The following is a 21060-nucleotide window of genomic DNA, read 5'->3' as shown; positions in this document are numbered from 1 at the left end:
GATCACAGTATAAAAGACATTGCAAGCTGCAAATATGGGCAGGAATAGGAGCGTCTCTAGATTCTGTGGCTTGGGCAGTCAGCTCATGCACGGGGCCATAGAAACTACAATCATGTGAACCATTAGAAATTCACGGAGACATGTGCAGGCTGCTGAAAGTATGGCTAGCACATATAGATAAATATAGACATCCATTTGCAGGAGGTCATATAATACATGAACACAGTTTGGAAAAGTTGAAAAATGTAGCTAGTTTTGCCCAGGCAGTGCAAAATGTTGTGTACCTTTTATTTTTTTTCATTGAGCTTTTCAAAATACCGTATATACTCGAGTATAAGCCGACCCGAGTATAAGCCGAGGCCCATAATTTTACCACAAAATACTGGGAAAACCTATTGACTCAAGTATAAGCCGAGGGTGGGAAATGCATTGGTCACAGCCTCCCCAGTATATAGCCTGTCAGCCCCTCCCCCAGTGTATATAGCCTGCCAGCCCCTCCCCCAGTGTATATAGCCTGCCAGTCCCTGCCCCAGTGTATATAGCCTGCCAGACCCTGCCCCAGTGTATATAGCCTGCTGCCGGACAGATCGCACAAAAGATATACAGGGGTCGCCGGAAAGGTGAGTTTAGATATATTTATTTTTTTGACTCGAGTATAAGCCGAGTTTGGGTTTTTCAGCACATTTTTTGTGCTGAAAAACTAGGCTTATACTCGAGTATATAAGGTAATATGCAAGAAATCCATGAGCAAGCGGTATCGATGCCGCTTTCATGCAGATTATCATATCCTAGTCATGTGTAATGGGGTGTCCATCACCATTATAAATGCAACCTCCGCTTCTGTCTACAATACAAGCATGTAATATAATACAGAAAACAGGACAGATGTATTAACCTGTCCACAATGGGTTTGAGTTATAATTCACAGCAAAAACATGGTAAACCATTTAAAAAAAAAAAAAAATGGTAAAAAAAATGCAGCTATAGTTGATGAGGTGCTAACACATTTGTCTACATTTATAAAAACTAGTGCAGTCTGTACGATGTGCAGTTTACCTGTGGAGTCTGTAGAGTGTGCCAAATTCATCAAAACTGGCGAATGATTTTCATTAATACGGCGGCAGGGGGCGATAGATTCATCTGTGGCCCCTGCACTGCTCTGATAAAGTGCACCTTCAACATAGGGAGCACGACAATTCTGTCAGACTTTGCTTGTTAAATGTGTTGCATGGTCCGAATGTGCACCACAACCCTTTTAGTGCTGAATTTTGTGTTGCATTGGGTATAGTTCAGCCCCGACACAAATGTGTGGCAGAGACTTCACTACATGTGTAAGCAGTTTGAAATGAAAAAAAAATGTGCAAATTCAGACATAAAACTGGTAAAGGGGCAACGAAATTCTCTCGGGTCACAATAATAAATGTGGTGCACAGTCCAACTCTGCACTGGAACACCCCTTTATGGTGCAGCCATGACATAATATTAGTCATCATATAGCCAGACACTATAAATACATGTGCAGTTTGCACGTTCTTTCAGACAGAAAACTGGCACAAACGCTTTAATAAATGCACCCATTGTGTGATGCCCGCCATGTTCACAAGATGCCACTGAATTACATTTTAAAATGCATAAAAGCGCATTTAGAGTAACTCCCTAAACTCATAGGTTTGCACCTAATGCTTGTGTTTTGGGAAATAGTAACGTGTTAAAAAAAAAAAACAAACAAACAAAACAACACTTGTTGTTACTTACCAGACACAGGCATATCGGTCTAAACACATTTACGTTCAGGGAGGGGGAACTGCACTTGAAATCATGGACTTTAGGTCCAGCATTAGGTATGAACATTTAATAAAAGCAATCCATGCCTCTGCCAGGTCTTATTGTGGCCCCATCTCATCACTCACTCATATTTTTGCCCCTCATATTGTGGCCCCTCATCTCTTCCTAATATTATGGCCGCTCTCATCTACGCCTCATATTGTGGCTTCTCAGCCCTTCTTATAATGTGACCTCATATCCTCCTCATACTGTGGACCCGAATACCCTTTTATATTGTGGCCCCTCACATCTTATCTGGTAGCCCCCTCAAACCTCCTTATATTGTGGGCACTAATCTTTTCAGCTCCCCTCATCTCAGGACACGCTGCTGACAGGTAATGTAAAATAAACATTTCCAAAATTATTGAGTATGCCAACAAAGGAAATTTTTAAAATCAGCATATCATACACTATTGGAACCTGTCAGCAGCTAAAAATGACATTTTGGGTGACAGGTTCCGTTTAAACATGCTCCATGTATACAGAAGTCGGAGTCAAAGTTTGGGAAATTGAGGAGTTGGTCGGTAAGCCAAACCTCCCACTCCACAGCCCTGATAAAGATGCCCCATTGTCTCTACATGTAAATGGCCATGGACTTGATCACAATAGTGAAAACCTCCTTTCTTTACACCGCAGCCTGCAGCTAAAAATATGATTTTACTAGTTTTTTTTTCCCTTCCCATGGACGATATAGGTGAGCCTGTAGAGTGCGCCAAATTCATCAAAACTGGCGAATGATTTTCATTAATGTGGCTGCACTTTTTTTTTGGTGCGTCTTTAACAAAGAGGCCCATATTTATCAAAAACAGTGCAAACTGCACTAGTGTGTAGGGGGCGATAGATTCATCAATCTGTGGCCCCTGCACTGCTCTGATAAAGTGCACCTTCAACATAGGGAGCACGACAATTCTGTCGGACTTTGCTTGTTAAATGTGTTGCATGGTCCGAATGTGCACAGCAACCCTTTTAGTGCCGAATTTTGTATTGCATTGGGTATAGTTCAGCACACAAATGTGTGGCGGACACTTCACTACATGTGTAAGCAGTTTACACTAAAAAAAAAAATGTGCAAAGTCAGACATAAAACTGGCGCAGGGGCTTTAATAAATATGGGCCCCAGCGTGCAACAAAATTCTCTCTAGTCACAGTAATAAATGTGGTGCACAGTCCAACTCTGCACTCTGCCAACAAAGGAAATTTTAAAATCAGCATTTCATATGCTATTGGAACCTGTCAGCAGCTAAAAATGACATTTCGGGTGACAGGTTCCGTTTAAACATGCTCCATGTATACAGGAGTCGGAGTCAAAGTTAGGGAAATTGAGGAGTTGGTCGGTAAGCCAAACCTCCTACTCCACAGCCCTGATAAAGATGCCCCATTGTCTCTACATGTAAATGGCCATGGACTTGATCAAAATAGTGAAAACCTCCTTTCTTTACACCGCAGCCTGCAGATAAAACTATGATTTTACTAGTTTTTTTTCCTTCCCATGGCCCAGCTGAACCAAGCATGAATTTCTATGAAGTCAGAAGAACCAGGTGTTGACAGAAAGCAGCCCTTAAAAGGTATATGGGCAGCTTAAGACACTGAATATACTTGTAAGATCTGGGTGATGTGCTTCATCTGTGTACTTGCACATGTAATGACTGCAGAGATGCAATGGATTTCTGACCTTCTATAACTCTCTGTTATCAGCAGCTTATTCAAGAAAACTTCTAGCAGGAAGGACCTTATAACAGAGGCTGCACCTTGACCGGACTCTGATAAAATCCTGACCCATGGCACTAGTAACAAGAAAACACAAAAACATACACTGTACTTTTTTGATTTTATTACTTAAATAAAACTCACAAGCCAGGGTGAATGATGAGACCACTGGACCCCAGGGCAGCACAACAGCTTGTCCCATATATGAATCTGTGAGGACCACAGTCACAAAAGAATCCTCCTTCAGAGTCCTGATAATCCAGACAATGGGGAGAATAAAACGCTTTCTCCAGTGCCAGAGTGCAATAATACAGGAGGATAAGGGCATGATGGGAAAAATCCTGATGTCCAATTAAATAAAACCAGCAATTTGTGTTTCTTAAAGGGGAACTGAAACTTTGGGCATTACCTCACTTCACCACTTCCAGCCTATATTGGCCACCATACAGCCAGACATTACTACCAGAGAAATGTGATTATCTTCAGCCCATAGTGAAATGAGAAAACTTGTCAGCAGGTATTTCCTATACAAACTCATCAAAAAGAGACTCGGGTAGTTATGCCGGGCACAGACTTGCAGAGATCTATGGATCAGCAGTGACTTGACATATAAAACCGTATTGGGTACCAAGAATATCAGGAGTCCTCATTCTTTCTTCCCAAAAAAAGGGAGAAAGAGGCAATTTTCTTAATGAGCGCATTATAAAAATAATTATTTAGAAATGGCATCTGATCAACAGTCCCACACATAGCCATAGTTGTAGCATAGAGAGGTCCACTACGGACCTATGTAGTCATATTAGACCCTGGACACAGTCCCAGATCTGGGAACGTTATGATGACCTGCAGGACTTGCTTGGTCCTTCGGCAGCAGTGTCAGTGGCATGGCTGTGGGACAGGCAAGGCCATACTGATCCTTTACCTTCTGCAGACAAAGCCTTAGTAAAAGCTCCAAAGTCTGTAATAAATAGTGGAATTCCTGACAGACTGTGCTCTGCCGTGTAAAATAAACACAGCGAACAGAATGGGAAAAAGAAAAATAGACCTTGCTTCATGTCACTCGGAGATGTCAAGTGGTTGCATATGTCCTGACCAGAAGCTGGAATAACTCAGCTCCGGTCTCCTGGAAGCCTTTGGGTCAGTCCTTTGTCACAGGATGCAGAAGTATCACTGAGGCGGTGGCTGCTGAGCTTCCTGCGGCTGCTGCTCTTGCTGTGGAGGTTCCTGTGGCGCCTGTCTTGGAGCAGGTGTTGGAGGTCTTGGAATTACCTGGGGTTGCCTTTGTCGATAAGCAATGACTGTCCCAAGTAAAAGTGCTATGATGGTCATGAGATAAAGGTCCCATTCTGGTCCCAGCAGCTGATCCATATCCACTTGTGACAACATTTCTTTCACCTGATCAGAGGAAGGGGAACAGTTTAGTTCTGCTTATACTCCCTACACTTACAGTATACTTGCATGAGATGGAACATTCCTTCGATGATTATTACTTCCATTCTTACATTTAGATCATCCAGGTACTGGAAAGTGTACAGGAAGCCAAGCTTACAGAGGGCAAGGAAGACTGGAACCTGGGCATCAGGGCTGGCCTCAGCTGCCATATCATAAAATCGCTTGGCAAGATGGATGTCCTGTGGAAGAGGGAAATGAGAGGAGTATACATGAAATAGAAAAACACAGTCCTGCTACTTACAGATCAATGTTTCATCATCTGGTAATCTGCGATCACCATTACAACTGAAAGAAATCCACCATTAAATTCAAGCATTATAAACCACATTATAAGCTACTTACTCCCTGCACAAATGCTGAGGGAGCAGGGGGAGGGCGGGACAATGTAACATTGTGTAAAACTAGATCATAGAGGGGCTAGAGTTCCTGAACATCAAGTAGCAGACGAGGCCAGGGGGGTGGGGCATTGTATGAAGCGGGCTCATCTTCATACTACACAATGGAGCAAACACTGTCGCCAGCACTGATTGCGGGTGTTAACCCTTTGATCACTGCTGGCAAAGCTGCCGGCGGCATGTTGGCCCCGCCATCTTGGATTGGATTGTCGCTCCCCGCCATGACAGCCTCGGGTCACACAAAGATCCAAGGCTATCATGTTTTAGGCTTTCTATTACAGTGTGCGATTTGCACATTGTAACAGATGATGTGCAAAATCCCCATATACTGCCATACTGTATAGTGAAAAATAGTAAAAAATAATTTTAAAAAACCCCTAAAAATTCAAATCACCCCCTTTTCCCTAGAGCGAATACAAGTATAAATAAACAGTAAAAATCATAAATATGTTATATATCGCCGCATCCCAAAACGTCCGGTCTATCAAAACATAATAAAGGTTTTTCTCGGCATTAAACCCTGTAAAGGAAAGTAGCGCCCAAAGTCGTGTCACATTTTTGCCAAATTCAATAAAAAGTGATCAAAAGGTTGTACAGTCCTCAAAATGGTAGCACTGAAAACGTCATCAAAAGTTGTAAAAAAATGACACCACCCACAGCTCTGTATATCAAAGTACAGTAATTAGCACCAGAAGACGGCAAAATGAAGAATTTATTTTTTGTAAAGGTTTTAATTTTTGTAAATGTTCGAAAACATTATAAAACCTATACAAATATGGTATCTACATGATCGTACTGACCCAAAGAATAAAGTAGACATGTTATTTGGGGCGCTCAGTGAAAACCATTAAAATCCAAGCCCACAAGAAAATGGCGCAAATGTGGTTTTTCAATGGTTCTCATAAAACGGTCAAACTTATTACCTCTCCTGATTTAAAAGATTAAGTTTTGATCATATACGTCCTATTTCAAGATAAGACGAAAGCTCTTTTACATCTGAAGGTTTGCCTTGAGGAGATAAGATAAAGTTTAACCTTTCGTGATAATTATGGATGCCATGGACAAAAGTTTCACTGGATTTGTTGCCTGTGACAACATGCCAAGTTACCTCAGAATTGCTAATTAAAGTGGTACAGATGTCCATATAGATTGATCTCTACTACACTGCATTACGGTGAATGTTGGGACTCACCTGTTTAATACCCAGGCCTTTTTCATGCATGTACCCCAGATTAAACATAGCCTGTGCGCTGTGCTGCTGCTCGGATGCCAGGCGGTAATGAATAAAGGCCGTTTCATAATCTACCTCCGTTCCATAACCATAGAAATGGTAATCTCCAAGCTTCAGCCGGGCCACAGTATATCCTAGAAGAGAGTGGGCAGAGAACAGGGATATGGCCATTAAATGCTACAGAATAATGAAAGTCACATCTCAGATGCTACTGAATTTGTGCAGAACTCCAGCCGCAAACAATGGATCTGTGGTCCACCCATATGCCAATAACAAACAATAAAAGATGGCACAGGTCTGCGTGATTGTGAGAGCCATAGAAATGGATTTATCCATGTGCTATCCTGAGAGGTTGCAGAAGCAGGAGCGTAGTTGCAGCAATGCTGAAAGAGGTCACTGCAGACTTCACCTTGTGCCACTGCTCATACAGATACAGCAGGGCCCAAGAATCAGGTAAAAAATGAATAACGTAAATAGATGTACTTACCTTGTGCAGCTGCCCGGTTCCAGTGCAGGAGAGCTCTCGGGTAGGTCTCGTTTTCACCAAATAGACTAGCTTCTTCTGTAGGAGAAAAGGGGATAATACCATATAAGCAGTGTCTGATATGCAGCCTAGAGAAAGATCAGATCCTGCATTAAGAGGTTTACGGGTCAAAATTGGGGTTTGTGTTTAACATCAAAGAAACTTTCTCTTTCACATAAGCATTGCAGGATTCAATCAGAATTCCCACAGTGAAAAATTGACATTTTCCATCACATTTTCATGTGTGTTTGATCAGCTTTTACTGTGTACTGCAAAGACTCATGACTGTGGTCTATCGTTTGTATGACAATGGATCAGTGAAAAATGCATTGCTCTTGTATGTGCAACTTGTTTTTGATTAATCCCTACAGTTTTGTGTAGGGTTCTTTTCAGTCACATCACTTGCAAGTAGTAGAGACACCCTGCACAATTCGATAACCGCATGAAAAGCTAGACATATGCCGACCATCAAATTGTATACACACCTAAAATGTCCCCTGCAAAAACCCACTACTGGAAAATGTATACCACGATGGAATGACAACATTATATATACCTGTTGCCCAGATCGCCAAAATGTAGTGGGAAGGAAGATTTAAGAAAAAATTCCCCACCCGTATCGCTTCCAAAAGTAGCTTCCCCTGAGGAAGCTACTTTTGGAAGCGATACGCATGGGGCATTTTTATCCCCTGGGGAAGCTACTTTTGGAAGCGATACGCATGGGGCATTTTTATCCCCTGGGGAAGCTACTTTTGGAAGCGATACGCATGGGGCATTTTTATCCCCTGGGGAAGCTACTTTTGGAAGCGATACGCATGGGGCATTTTTATCCCCTGGGGAAGCTACTTTTGGAAGCGATACGCATGGGGCATTTTTATCCCCTGGGGAAGCTACTTTTGGAAGCGATACGCATGGGGCATTTTTATCCCCTGGGGAAGCTACTTTTGGAAGCGATACGCATGGGGCATTTTTATCCCCTGGGGAAGCTACTTTTGGAAGCGATACGCATGGGGCATTTTTATCCCCTGGGGAAGCTACTTTTGGAAGCGATACGCATGGGGCATTTTTATCCCCTGGGGAAGCTACTTTTGGAAGCGATACGCATGGGGCATTTTTATCCCCTGGGGAAGCTACTTTTGGAAGCGATACGCATGGGGCATTTTTATCCCCTGGGGAAGCTACTTTTGGAAGCGATACGCATGGGGCATTTTTATCCCCTGGGGAAGCTACTTTTGGAAGCGATACGCGTGGGGTATTTTCCCACCTTCCTTCCCACTACATTTCGCGATCTGGGCAACAGGTATATATACTTGGGTTTGGCTTTTCTGGTTTGCGCTGCTTGCTTCTTACATACAGAAGTATTTTATGGACGAGGTTCATTTGAGTGATAGGTTGGCTATTAGGCATATATTATTCCAGTGGTCCTTAAACGTCTTTTAGTGGCTTATACTGTTTGCAGCACTTACTTGCATGTGCATACTATATCATAATACTACATGCCCCCTGTTTTCATTCTATTCAGGTATACATTTTCCAGCAGTGGGTTGGATGTGGGCTTTTAAGGGGACATTTTAGGGACACTGTGAAAAAATTCCTGCAGGTCAGAAACACGCTAAGAACAAGCATGTAAAAAGCACTGGGTTAAGTTTCTTTTCTGGCAATTCTGTGAAGATTCCCGTCTATCTGGTTATGTGCCATTTCCTGGCTAAGATTTTGCCACTGTATGTATCAAATACAACAGCCTCACTGAATGGACGGGTACATCCCCTGCACTGGGATGGGTGAAAGAGGGCAAAGAAATCAGCCTCTCCTTGCACTATCACATGGATGCAGACATCACAGGCTGGATGGAAGTGAACAGTAGCGAGATACAGGTCTGCTATGCCCTGTGCTTACTCACATTACGAATTACATTATGCAGTAAGATGAGGTGAAAGGAAGGAACTGATATTAACTTCTTCCCAGGCTGTCTGTCATGTGCAGACAAAGTGGAAGAACAAGCAGCAATCTTGGAAATAGATGTGTGCAGGATACACAGACAGGGGGTGGAGGGGGAGGATGAACAGCTCCTGATGCTACCGAGGGAAAACAAGAAATTACTGGGGATTGAGGTGGAGTGCTGTAATGATAGTGTACAGACACACAGGAAGAGGAATATAATGTGGGGAAGAAAGGGCTGTGCTATACTGAGACTTGCTGACCCGTATGCTAGGACAATGGGTTATGGAGAATTGGAAATGAAAACTAAATACTTCTCCCTACTGAAAGCTCCCCTTCTGACGTTAGCTTAAAGAAAATCTACCATCAAAATCATGCATGATAAACCATGATAAAACTATGACACTTCCTCATAGATACATAGATTTTCTTATATTTGCTATCCATGGCCTTTTTCCTTTTAAAACCAACTTCTACAATGATGCTGAGCCATAAGGTCTCTTGGGGGCATTACCAGAGCCCCTCAGTGCTGCATATTCACCGGCTGAGCAGAAAGCAAATCACCCTCCCCCTGCTCTCTCCCTCAGCCTGTGTAATCTAGCAGCAGCAGGACGTGGGGAGACAAACGTCAAAAAACAACCTCCAGAGCCCTGCAGGCTGATTAGCATAATTTTAAAAGTTCATTTTAGAAGGAATGAGTGTCTGGATCTATGAGTAAGTGTCCCTGGTTTATCAGGATTTATTTTGATGGAAGATTTCCATTAAACACGGTGTACAGAAATGCACCCTACTACATGTTCCTCTTTGGTCAGAGTGGACTAACATGTTCAAGCTTATTTTAATACAGTGTTTTAAGGCAAAAATGGAGAAGTAGCACCTGTCCATGATACGGTTTGTCCCTTATACACTGCCGGGGTTTGACTTTAAATGCTACAGGAAAAACTTGGATTTGTAAATGCACCTTTTAACCCCTAATAAGTTCCTGCAAAATGTGTCACCAAGTTGTTTTAAACCATTTCAGTGCTCCACTTATGAGTTTCTTACTTTGGTCCAGAATAAAGGCTGCATTACTTTGCGCCACTTCATATCCCTGCTCGGCCAGTAACAAGTACTGAATTACAGCAGCGTTGGAGTTTCCACTCTTGTAACTGTTATACGCAGTCATTAGCCTCTCAGACCATCGGCCACGTTCACAGACGTTCTTAAACAGCTGAAAAACAGAGTAAAATGTCACCATGTTACCTCTGCCACCTGTGCACTCTATGCATAATCTGAGAATTGAAGGACATGTTTGTATATTTATTTTATGGCATCTGTGCTTTTAGAGATCACTTACTTCTACTGCCGTTTGGCAGGATCGCAGCACACCAGTGCCAGTGGCGTGCATCTGAGCCAGGTTGTAGAATGCCAATATGTGACCTCCCTGGGATGCCAGGTTAAAATACTTTAGAGCTTGTTTGTAGTCCCTCTTCACTCCAACACCATCTACATGCAGATAAGAAGCCAGATATACATATTAAGGACCTATTCCACCATTTGGTATTACCTCCTGGCCACAATGCTTATTTTTCCTAATGTGCAAAACCTTACTACCACAGGATTTTACCAAATTCCCTTTTCCCCCCAAATGACTGGCATTGCCAGATTTACCTTTTTTTTTAAGTATTTAGGGATTGGTCACTGTATCTGCTTTACATCCTTCTGTCATCAGAGCTGCCATCTGCCTTTATATTTCTCACCTACCAACCTTACTTATCCCTAAGGGGTTACCTTGTCTTTAGCATGTCACAAATTTACTGATAGTTATGCATGTCACTTCTATATCTGGTACTTACTGTAGTACATAGAGCCCAGTTGAAGCTGTCCATCTACCCAACCCTGTTCTGCAGCTTTCTGGAAATACTTCAGTGCCAGATCATAGTTCTAAGAATAGAAAAACACAGGAAACCAAGTGAGAAATCCACCTCCAGGGGGAAAATAGATTATTATCACACACAGAGAATATTGTGTGAAACATATCACCAGTAATATGTATACCTATTGTTTCATATGACATGTTATTACTCTGTAATATCTTATTTTATTTGTATATTTTCCCCATAATCTGTAAAACTCTACAGAATTTGATGGAGCGATATAAAGATTATTATTACTTACCACAGGTACCCCTCTGCCGTACAGATATGCCATACCAAGACCACTCTGCCCAACTGGGTTTCCCTGTCAATAAAGATAAATACAAAACTTAAGAAACACTTCGTTCATACAGGGTTTCATTCATTCCCTCACTACCACCTAGTACCTTTGCTCTTCAGTAATTTCATTCTACCCATACAAATACAGAGAACTGGCATCAACCTGTGTTATGCACAAATTCCAAATATCTTTACAATTGGTAACATTTAACTACAGATTATGCATTGTGCTTCATAGACCAGAGGTTTCTCCATGCAAGTTACATGTTTCACAGACAGTGTTCATAAACCCACCATCCAGCCTATTACACACCAAAGACATCCTAAAGAAGTATTAGTTACTGGTCATGTCACATACCATGTCTGCTGCTTTCTTAAAATACTGAAGCGCTGTTTCATTGCTCTGCCGCACTGTGTCACTGCCCTCTGAATACATCTGGAAAAGCATGTGAACATCATAAGAAGAGATCCTTCATTTTGCACTACATACAAGCTCATGCTCTATACGGCATGCGGAGGAAAACAGTAGCTGCAGTTCACAACTCTTTAATAAATCTAGATCCGTGTGACACAATTATTTAGAAAACCAAAAATATCCTGAGAGAGCACTCACCTTTCCCAGGAAAGCCATGGCATGAGAGTTCCCGGCGTTGGCAGCTTGATTGAAATATTCAAATGCCCTCTGTGAAAATATCAAATCATCACCAGGTGACATAATGGCAGACAACTGCTACCTACCATCAACTATCACAGTCGTCTGCTACAAGGGCATTACATACCATGATAGCTGCAGAGTGTTACTTATCTGGAACCATATCCTTCTAATTCCATCATATGCCTTATAAAAGTCTAATATCCATGCAGTACAAAGCTTTTACCCCTGCTTATTTACTGCCTCATTGGCAACAGGGATTCCTGTTAGTGAGGGTGCAAAGCCACGATCCAATGTTGGGGACAATGCAGACTGTTTTTTTTTTTTAAGAGTTTTAAGCCTGCAATTTCTACTTTCTCCAATGATAAAGTATCAGTTCAAGGAAAGACCTGGGATACTTACTCATAGATTCAGGCACTGTAGCTTGGGTAATATTGTTATATTTGTTATCCATGACTTCCTTCTTTTTAAAATCAAGTTTTAAATGAGGCAGAGGCACTAGCCTAACCCCTCAGTGGTCTGACTTTACAGAATGTTACACTGTCCCACTCTTCCTCTGACAATCATATCCCTCTGTATGTAATCCTGACCCCCTTAAAATTGTACATTTTATGCATCTCCTGTGAATTTTACTACTGTGCGGCTCTCTTTAGAGGGGTCAGGGTTGTACTGTGTTTTATTTTGGACTGTAATTATTAGCCCATTCATGTGTGGCTATAGTTGTTAGACCTGCTATACACAAATGTGCAGATTCTGGTGTGTGGCAAAGGTTAGCCCATGTGTGGACTGATGGTTTCACTATGCAAAGGGTAAAAATCAATCAGTCCATGAAAACGGGTCTGCTGGCCTGATACATATACTTTTGTGCATTATGGAATGCACTCTGGCAGAAAACTATGGCCATGTACTTAAAGGCTTAATGGCATATACCATTTAATATGCTAAAGCCAAGGTAATATGATGCTCCTTTAGGATGCAAACTGAATTTATTCTTGTACCTGATGATTTTGTTCTACTCCACGTCCTCCATGTAGATGAAGTTGCCCAAGTCCCACCTGTGGAGAAATGATTACTATTAAATAAACAACAACCTAGTCAATGGATATAGAGATGAAGTGGCTGTAGTATAGCAAAAAGAGAGCAAACACAACAGTTACGAGCCTGCAAAAAGCTGCACTCACCTTTACACGGTCATCTTAAAGAAAAAAAATAAAAATATTGCTTCTATTGTAAAAGATTTCAGAACATGATACAAAATGTTGATCAGGAGAATGAAACACACACACACACACAATGCTGCTCTGACGTATAATACAGGTCGTAACTCGAGAGCAGTTAATTAAAATGATATACAATAAATACAGATAAATTAGTTTAGAGCTTGACCTGTGCCTGGACATCTCCTTTCTCTGCCAGAAACTGGTAGTATTGGATCAGGTCTTCCTCCAGCATGCCACTGGCCATACCGGGGTTTTCTAGCTCATCAGGCAAACGAATCCTTTGAACCACTGTCCCTCCGGTAAGCGAGATGTCACTGGCCACTGTGTTAATGCAAACAGAAGTAAAGACACAGTCTGAGTATCAACAATGTGAACTCATCTCTGAAAATCATAACTGGTTTGTGGTTATAAATATTTCTTGTGTTACTAATAGCTTGAATTTCTGCAGTATGGAACACAAAAACAGTGATGTCAATGAATTATATAATTCATATATTGATAATTATAATTAAAATGTGGAAAAAAACATTCTTCCAAATAGTGTGCAGTTGGAGATGAACTGGTAGATGCCTAATGTAATAACATTCTGCATCTCACATAATATAACACGGTGTACACATTACCATGATTCGCCACCAGCCGGTAATGAGTGAGTGCAGATTCACAGCTTTGTAGAACACCTATCCCAGCCCAGTATCGATAACCCTGCAAAAAAAAAAAAAAAATTAATTAAATTATGCATGCATACATACATACATACATACAATATATACCGTATATACTCGAGTATAAGCCAACCCGAGTATAAGCCGAGACCCCTAATTTTACCACCAAAAACTGGGAAAACCTATTGACTCGAGTATAAGCCAAGGGTGGGAAATGGATTGGTCACAGACCCCCCCCCCCAGTATACAGCCAGCCTGCCCCCAGTAGTATACAGCACTGCCCAGCTTGCCCCCAGTAGTATACAGCACTGCCCAGCTTGCCACCAGTAGTATACAGCACTGCCCAGCATTAAAAAAAAAAAAAACAAAAAAAAAACAACACTTATATACTCACCCTCCGGTGGCCCCGATCTGCAGCACTGCTCCCCCGGTGTCCGCGCGGGTCCTCTTCTGGCTTCTGCGCTCGTCTTCTGTACATCGCGCTGGGCGCTGCCATTGCTGTCTCCCGGGTGGCGCCTAGTATGACGTCATCAGCGGCGCCCAGCGTGATGTACAGAAGGCAGAAGAGGCGCCGGGAAGGCAGAAGAGGACATCGGGGGAGCAGCGCTGCAGATCGGGGCCACCGGAGGGTGAGTATATAAGTCTATTATTTTTTAAGTATTTTGTGACTCGTGTATAAGCCGATGGGACGTTTTTCAGCACATTTTTTGTGCTGAAAAACTCGGCTTATACACGAGTATATACGGTATATATTATACACACATACACATATATTTTACATACACATAAACGGGGAGGGGCGGTGGGAGAGATGTCATATGCCAGCTGGGCAAAACTACATCAGATCTGACTTGGCATAGTTTTGTGCAAAAAACAAAAAAAACAAAACAAAAATACCCCCCAAAACAGCAAACTTTTTGAAAAGAGCGCTGGCATGGGTGGGAGCGCCTGTGCCCACCCCTCCATGACCATGTGGCATGGAGGTGGCATATCCGTTACTTTAATAGCAAATTCTTGCACTGCACAAAAATTAGCGACTATTTCACAGAAAACTGGCGTAGAAGCAGTGATGAATCTCCCCCATGAAGTTCTGCAATAGCTGCTCATTGTGGCCTTCCAGTAAACCTATAGCAGCTGCAGCCTGGAGCAGTGGATATAGTCAGTAACACCCGCTCATCTTTACACAAGTTTTTACAGCTACAGTACTATAAACAATTCCTATATTCAGTAGTTACTGGATCATCTGTGGCAAAACGTATCATACTGTACTCACCAGAACCATATGTGCAATCAGGTTTCCTCCTAAAGCGCCAAATGTATAATAGACAAGAGCCTGTAGGATCCAAAAGTCACAATTATATGTCAGAGCATCATCCAGACCCACACTGTGATAAGATCTAAAGGTAAAAGCCATTACCTTCGCCTGACTGGAGTTCACACCGAGACCAGATGCATAGAGAAAGCCCAGAGCCTAAGTTGAAATATAAAATGATATATTTGTACAACTAAGCAATACATTGACTGCCAACACTCTGTCCAAACTGCCTCATTAACTCTTTAATGATGTACATGAACAACACCCAAATGTCTGAATTGCTGTTTTATCACAACTCATTTTTTTCAGCCTTCCAGTCCATTACATGGTACATTAAATAGTTCCTCTAGGAAGTACAATATATTTCACTATTCCTCATCTGGTTCCGTACATGGTGGGCAGGGTAGCGGAAAGTGCCCTTTTTAAAATGTTTTAAATAAAAAAAGTTAAATGAAAAAAAATAAAAATGGACTGTAATGCAATGTTAAAAGATTCAATTTATGACTAGTTCCTGTGTGTTTTTGCCATAACTAATGCAAAATCGTATCCTTGAATACGACCACCGTTACTGCTGTGATTGCACAAAGAAACAAATAGTTTTTGCACATGAAATGTCCAGGAGTTACTGTATGTCCCAGAGCTTTCCTTTAGTAATGGTCACTGAATCCACGTGGTGAGACAGGGCTCAGCCCATGTCTGGCCATCTGTGCGGGAGTGGTTGGATAAAAGGACACCTATCTAGTTTCTAAGGGACAACCGGGCTTCATTTATGGGAAATTATCTTAACAAAGATACAATTCTTTTTTTTCTAATATGGTAGAAGAGTTAAAATTAAATGTGAAAGCCCAGATGGCATACCCCTTAAGAGTATTCACTTTAAGTTTAAAATTTATTAGAATAGTATTATATTAAATGTATTTTATAGCAACTCCATATGACAAATATAACCTGTGTTGTTTGTAAATAACAAGATAATAAGATAAAAACACATAACTAATACAATATAAACCTGCCCTTCAACATCTAACACAGAAGCTTGTTAAAATGTGCAATTGCTGCAGGGGAGAACACCCCCTAAACACCTGGATAAATTGACTGCACTAAATGACGTAAGATATCCCCCGCTCAGTGTGGGAGCGTATCCTCTGCAACATTCTTCTATTCAAAGCCTTAACAACAAAGTACAAGCATACAGCCCACCACTGCCCTGACCTTTCTAAATACATTAACCTACCCATTTATTTTACCTAAATAATTCTGGCTAAATAGTTTAAAAGGAACTCATAGAGAATTCACACAGATGTACCAGGGAATTAGGAGAGTACAGGACTGCATCTTCTATATGTTATGCCACAAAGCAAATAACACAGAATAACTATAAAACCAAAGCCAAACATTTCATCCATTTTCATGTGTTTTCTATTATAAGGCAATGCTGTTATTTCCAGGATCTTGGGTACTTACAGTCTGCCCTCGAGGTGATCCCTGTTCAGTCAGTTTCTCTAGAAGAGCCTTTGCAGAGGGGATATCCTGCTTTAAGGGGTCTCCGAATAACAACGCATAAGCAACCTTCTCCATGGCTTTAAGGTGATTCATGTCAGAAGCTTTCATAAAGTACTGGAAGGCCCTGCAGACATCAAAATGTGAGGAAGGACAAAAAGGAAAAACAAAAAACAGAGAATACACGGGTGGGGTGAAAGGGGAGAAGTACGCACTCTCTCCTGTGAGACTTCTTTGTGCTTTCATTCAGAATCTTCATGCCTTGCAGGTAAAGTTCCTCTGCTTCTTGCATCTGTCGTCTTTGGCTGGCCTGTTCCTCCGCTGCAAAATAACAGAAACTAAATATAAACCAACAATGGTAGCACTGCAAGTATGATGACACTAATGTAATAAGAGAGGTTTAAATGATAGGGGTTTTCAGAAGACCCAAAATGAAGAATATGGAACCAGTCTAGACCATGGCTGGAACAGCACAAGATTTCTTTGCTCAAGCAACTTGGGGAATGTGCATTTTAAGGCCATGTTCACATGTAAAATGTCTCAGATACTAAACTAATGAATAATGAGGACATTCATGTATGAGAAGTGGCACTTACTTTCACAGAAGCCCCATTTCAAGTCACTCTTGTAATCAAAAGTTGTAGCACACCAGAAGCGGCCATCCTGGCGTCCATCTGATGTGCACTCTTCATATTCCTTTTCCATGAAGAGAAAAGGAAAGTGACATGGCTCTCCATCTGACGTCCCCCCGATAGCTGTGATCACTGATGAGAGACAATTTTGTGACAAAACTGAACACCTCTCTGCCACCACCACAAGCTTGACTCCTTCTTTTGGTGCAGCTCTGGTCTGGGTTACACAATGAGCAATGAGAACTTAGGGAGGGGGTATGTAAATATTAAAGAGAAGACTGTCCACTTCTGACAATCTCTGCTGTGCTGATGCACAAAGACATCTTAAACATGAAGATATTGCTTTGTTATAACATTCACACTTCTATAAGAAACGCTGGAGATTTGGCTTCCTGCTCAGTTTCATTGTCGTGGGCCAATAAGCTCAAGGGGAAATGGTGACGCAGCCAACACCTGTTAGGCACAGAGACAGTACACACAGTCAGTGACACATGGAGCTTTCACAGAGACATCTGGATGATGAAACCCCTGACTGCTCACAGGGAGAAGGGGTTAATTTACCCTGTGGAGAAAGAACCAGAAGAGCTCTGCTTCATGGGGACATTAAAGGGAAACGAAAAATGACTGATTCCCACTCCGATCAGTAATATTTCAGTGGTGCCATACACGGTGCATTACATGAATTTCCTCACATGCCATTATACAGGAAAGGACGTGGCTCCAAAAAATGAAAGACATGTAAACCTTTTCATTATTCTAATTTTCTGTTTATGTTCCACTCCTGGATTTTGCTTTCAGAATGGACACACACACACGGACACACACACACACAGATTTCAGATACACTGCTCCCCGAGGTGAGAAAATGGTACAAAAGTAAATGAAAGTTTACTATTTTCACCTGCGAGATTAATTTCTACAACACAGTTACACTAGTTACAAACCTAAATATTGTCTGGACAGGCCTTAGTACAGCAAGTATATATGAGGAATACAACTATTTCTGGCCATTATATGATTGTACTTTGCAACTTTTGTAGTCTGTGGATGCCCCCTGCAATAATGGGGAAAACTATGAAATGTCTTGTGTTACTTGTTCTCTGTTGTATTACAAATTTATGCAATGTTTGTTTAAAGGTTGGTGCCGATTTAATGGCAGCATACATAAATTCCTAGGTTAGATGTACAGCCTGGTGCTGCCAGCCATGACACCTGTAGTTCTGGCATTTAATTCACACACCTCACAATAACTATATCCAGTCACTGCCCACGACAGTACCTGATTTTTGGACATCAGCTTTTTCCACTTCTTTCTTTCCATCCTGCAGGAATCCAGTGTCTGCAGTCCCTAGGCCTCCCTCCAAGCTGTCTGTATTGTCCAGGAAGGTGACAGTCTGTGTATTTGGGTCCACCTCATCTTCGGGAGCTTCCTTGTCTAAGTCCATAGATGAAGAGATCTGGGGGTTCTCAGTTATCCCGGACTCTTGGCTGTGCTGGGGTATCTCATTCTCCATCCACTTCTCAGTGTCGGGCTCCTCATACAGCGGCTTGTCTCCTGTGGGGTAATGCAGCTCTTGCTCCGATATTTCCTGGTAGAAAGAGGACACCGTAAACATAATGGGTAGCTACATCCCAGAACAGATGTTAAGAGGGTTATAGGAAATGAAGGAAGAACAGGAAGCAAATAGCGTTCAACCAAAGCAAGAAGCACAAATACACCCCCCAAAACATGCACCATACTCACCGGGGACTCATCATCATCTCCTTCACTATCTGAAAGGTGATAAGAAACATGACAGTCACTGCTGAGTAACATCCCTGCTCCCACCATGGGCTCCTATCAGACCTCGCTGTACCCCCTTCCATCCTGCCACTCAGAGGTCCACGTGCCCACCACGTATGCCTGTCAGTCAGGGAGACACAGCTCCCTTTCTTTTCCTGTCCTGTCAGTCAGAGACCCCCCTACTGTCCCATGAGTCAGACACCCCCTTTCCCCTCCTGACCTGTCAGGGACCACCATTTCTGTCTGTCAGTCAGAGACGCTCCAGACCTGTCAGAGACCCCCCCTTTCTGTGCTGTCGGTCAGAGACCCCCCTTTCCCCTCCTGACCTGTCAGTCAGTGAACTCCCTCTCTCCCCTTATCCCCCACTTTTGTCACCGGCTCCCCCGTCACTTACCGGCTGCAGCCTGTGAGGTGCCGTGCCCCAGCAGAGCTGTTGTGCAGTAAAGTCCCAGGAGCAGCAGAGCCCGTGCAGTCCGGCCTCCCATCCTTCAACGGACCTGACCCCGCAGTGAACCTGACTGACAGCCCCTGGCTCTAGCCGCGGCCTAATGCAGAACCCGGAGCCAGCCGAGCAAAGACCTCCACGAATCAGCAGCCTCGGCTCTTCCACCTGGACCAACCAAGAAACCTGAGCAGCAGGACAGCCAATCAGAGGGGACGGGAGGGAATTCCGGCCTTGAAGTTTCGTCAGCAGTGTGCGGCTACATGGCCCTCTCTAATTGGTCTCGAAGAGCTAGTAAACAAACTACAACTCCCGACATTCCCTGCTGTCTCCGTAATACGGTACGGTTCATGGGAATTGTTGTCCTCCGTAAATGAATTCTATATTACATAACTCACAATGACAGTGTAGTCACCATATGCCGGCGAGTTATGTTTACCTCTACATAGATGCAATATTTTCATAGTTTTCTGTTAAATATCCAAGTAATTTTAACCCCTTCTGCACCTGTTTCTTACTTTTCTCACAATTTTTTTCACCAATGCACTTTATGAGCTATAACTTTTCTATTTTTCTGTCAATATAGCTTCATGTGGTCTGGGTATTTGGCAGTCATAAGGTGCTAAAATTTCTGATTTTACTCTCCTCTGCTACCTTAAAAATGAGAGATGAAATCTTCTATTATCTAAGGGTACTTTCCATGAATGCAGGGTAGAGTCCTCACATTACTTGTAGGTTTTGTCTCTTAAAACAGTTTCACCTGCAAATGTTATTGTCTGCAAGGTTTTATTGGAAAACCTAGAGTAACCGGAAAATGTACAGCCAGTAAATAAAAACAAAAACCCTCTGGTGGGAATTTATTATACGCTTGTGCGCCGCCGTATGGCCGCGCCCCCACCCCCTTCTGTCCTGCTGTATACATCCAGAGTCTTAGGCTTCTTGATGTATGTGGCAGGTGGCTGAGCTGCCCAGCAAAATTACGCTGGGTCTGACCTGCTGTAGTTTTGCAAATTTACGCCCCTTCCCCGCCCACTTTTCCAGAGGCTGTGCCCACATGGCATTGAGGTGGGGTAGTCGCATAATCATCGCATATTTGCAAAATGACGGAGAAACGCATGCGATCGGGTTATCAATCACATGCGTTTCCCGTGCACCCCTGTGCGACGCTAGCTGAATGCGACGCTAGCGGAACATGTGAACGTGCCCTGGGGGATGGGGCCAGCATAATATGACCCCGTGTGTTTGAATCTGGCCGAAGGCTGCATTCACATATTCTAGGGCAGTGATGGCGAACCTTTTGGAGACAGAGTGCCCAAACTACAACCAAAATCTACTTGTATGTCGCGAAGTGCCAACATGACAATTTCAGCAGTAACTTATTGATTCCTTCTGAATCACAGATTTTACTTGTATTGGTGTCCTGAGTTAACCAATACAATAGAAAGATGGAGAAATTTGGATTGTATCTTCCCTCCAGGGTCCCCTGAAGAGGAAGAATCAGGGGCCCCAGAGCAGGAGCTCAAATGACAATCTATCTCTATCCACAGATTCCCGCTCCTCCTGTAGTCCTGGTAGCCAAGGTAGCT

The 21060-nt window shown here is 42.6% G+C and overlaps 1 protein-coding gene across 2 annotated transcripts; it reads right to left on the bottom strand.

The window, feature by feature from the left end:
• Positions 1–3640: 3640 nt before the first annotated feature.
• SEL1L (SEL1L adaptor subunit of SYVN1 ubiquitin ligase) lies at positions 3641–19694 on the bottom strand. Of its 2 annotated transcripts, XM_072116729.1 has the most exons (21): positions 19427–19691; positions 18994–19022; positions 18529–18838; positions 17214–17381; positions 16833–16938; positions 16582–16744; positions 15220–15273; positions 15076–15135; positions 13761–13842; positions 13304–13458; positions 12916–12972; positions 11879–11947; positions 11624–11701; positions 11228–11290; positions 10906–10993; positions 10407–10555; positions 10115–10280; positions 7097–7171; positions 6571–6743; positions 5034–5162; positions 3641–4926 (listed from the first exon to the last, which is right to left on the bottom strand). In XM_072116729.1, the coding sequence occupies exons 1-21, from the start codon at positions 19515–19517 to the stop codon at positions 4699–4701; spliced, it is 2493 nt and encodes an 830-aa protein (XP_071972830.1). In that variant the 5' UTR covers positions 19518–19691; the 3' UTR covers positions 3641–4698. The 2 variants fall into 2 exon arrangements, with proteins under 2 accessions (XP_071972830.1, XP_071972831.1); XM_072116730.1 differs by lacking the exon at positions 17214–17381 and having other exon boundaries at positions 19427–19694.
• Positions 19695–21060: the final 1366 nt, after the last annotated feature.

Source organism: Engystomops pustulosus, chromosome 7 (genome assembly GCF_040894005.1).
Source record: "Engystomops pustulosus chromosome 7, aEngPut4.maternal, whole genome shotgun sequence".
In the NCBI taxonomy this organism is placed as follows: Eukaryota; Metazoa; Chordata; class Amphibia; order Anura; family Leptodactylidae; genus Engystomops; species Engystomops pustulosus.
Note: the sequence above shows the minus strand (reverse complement) of the source record. Positions and strands in the feature narration are given on the sequence as shown.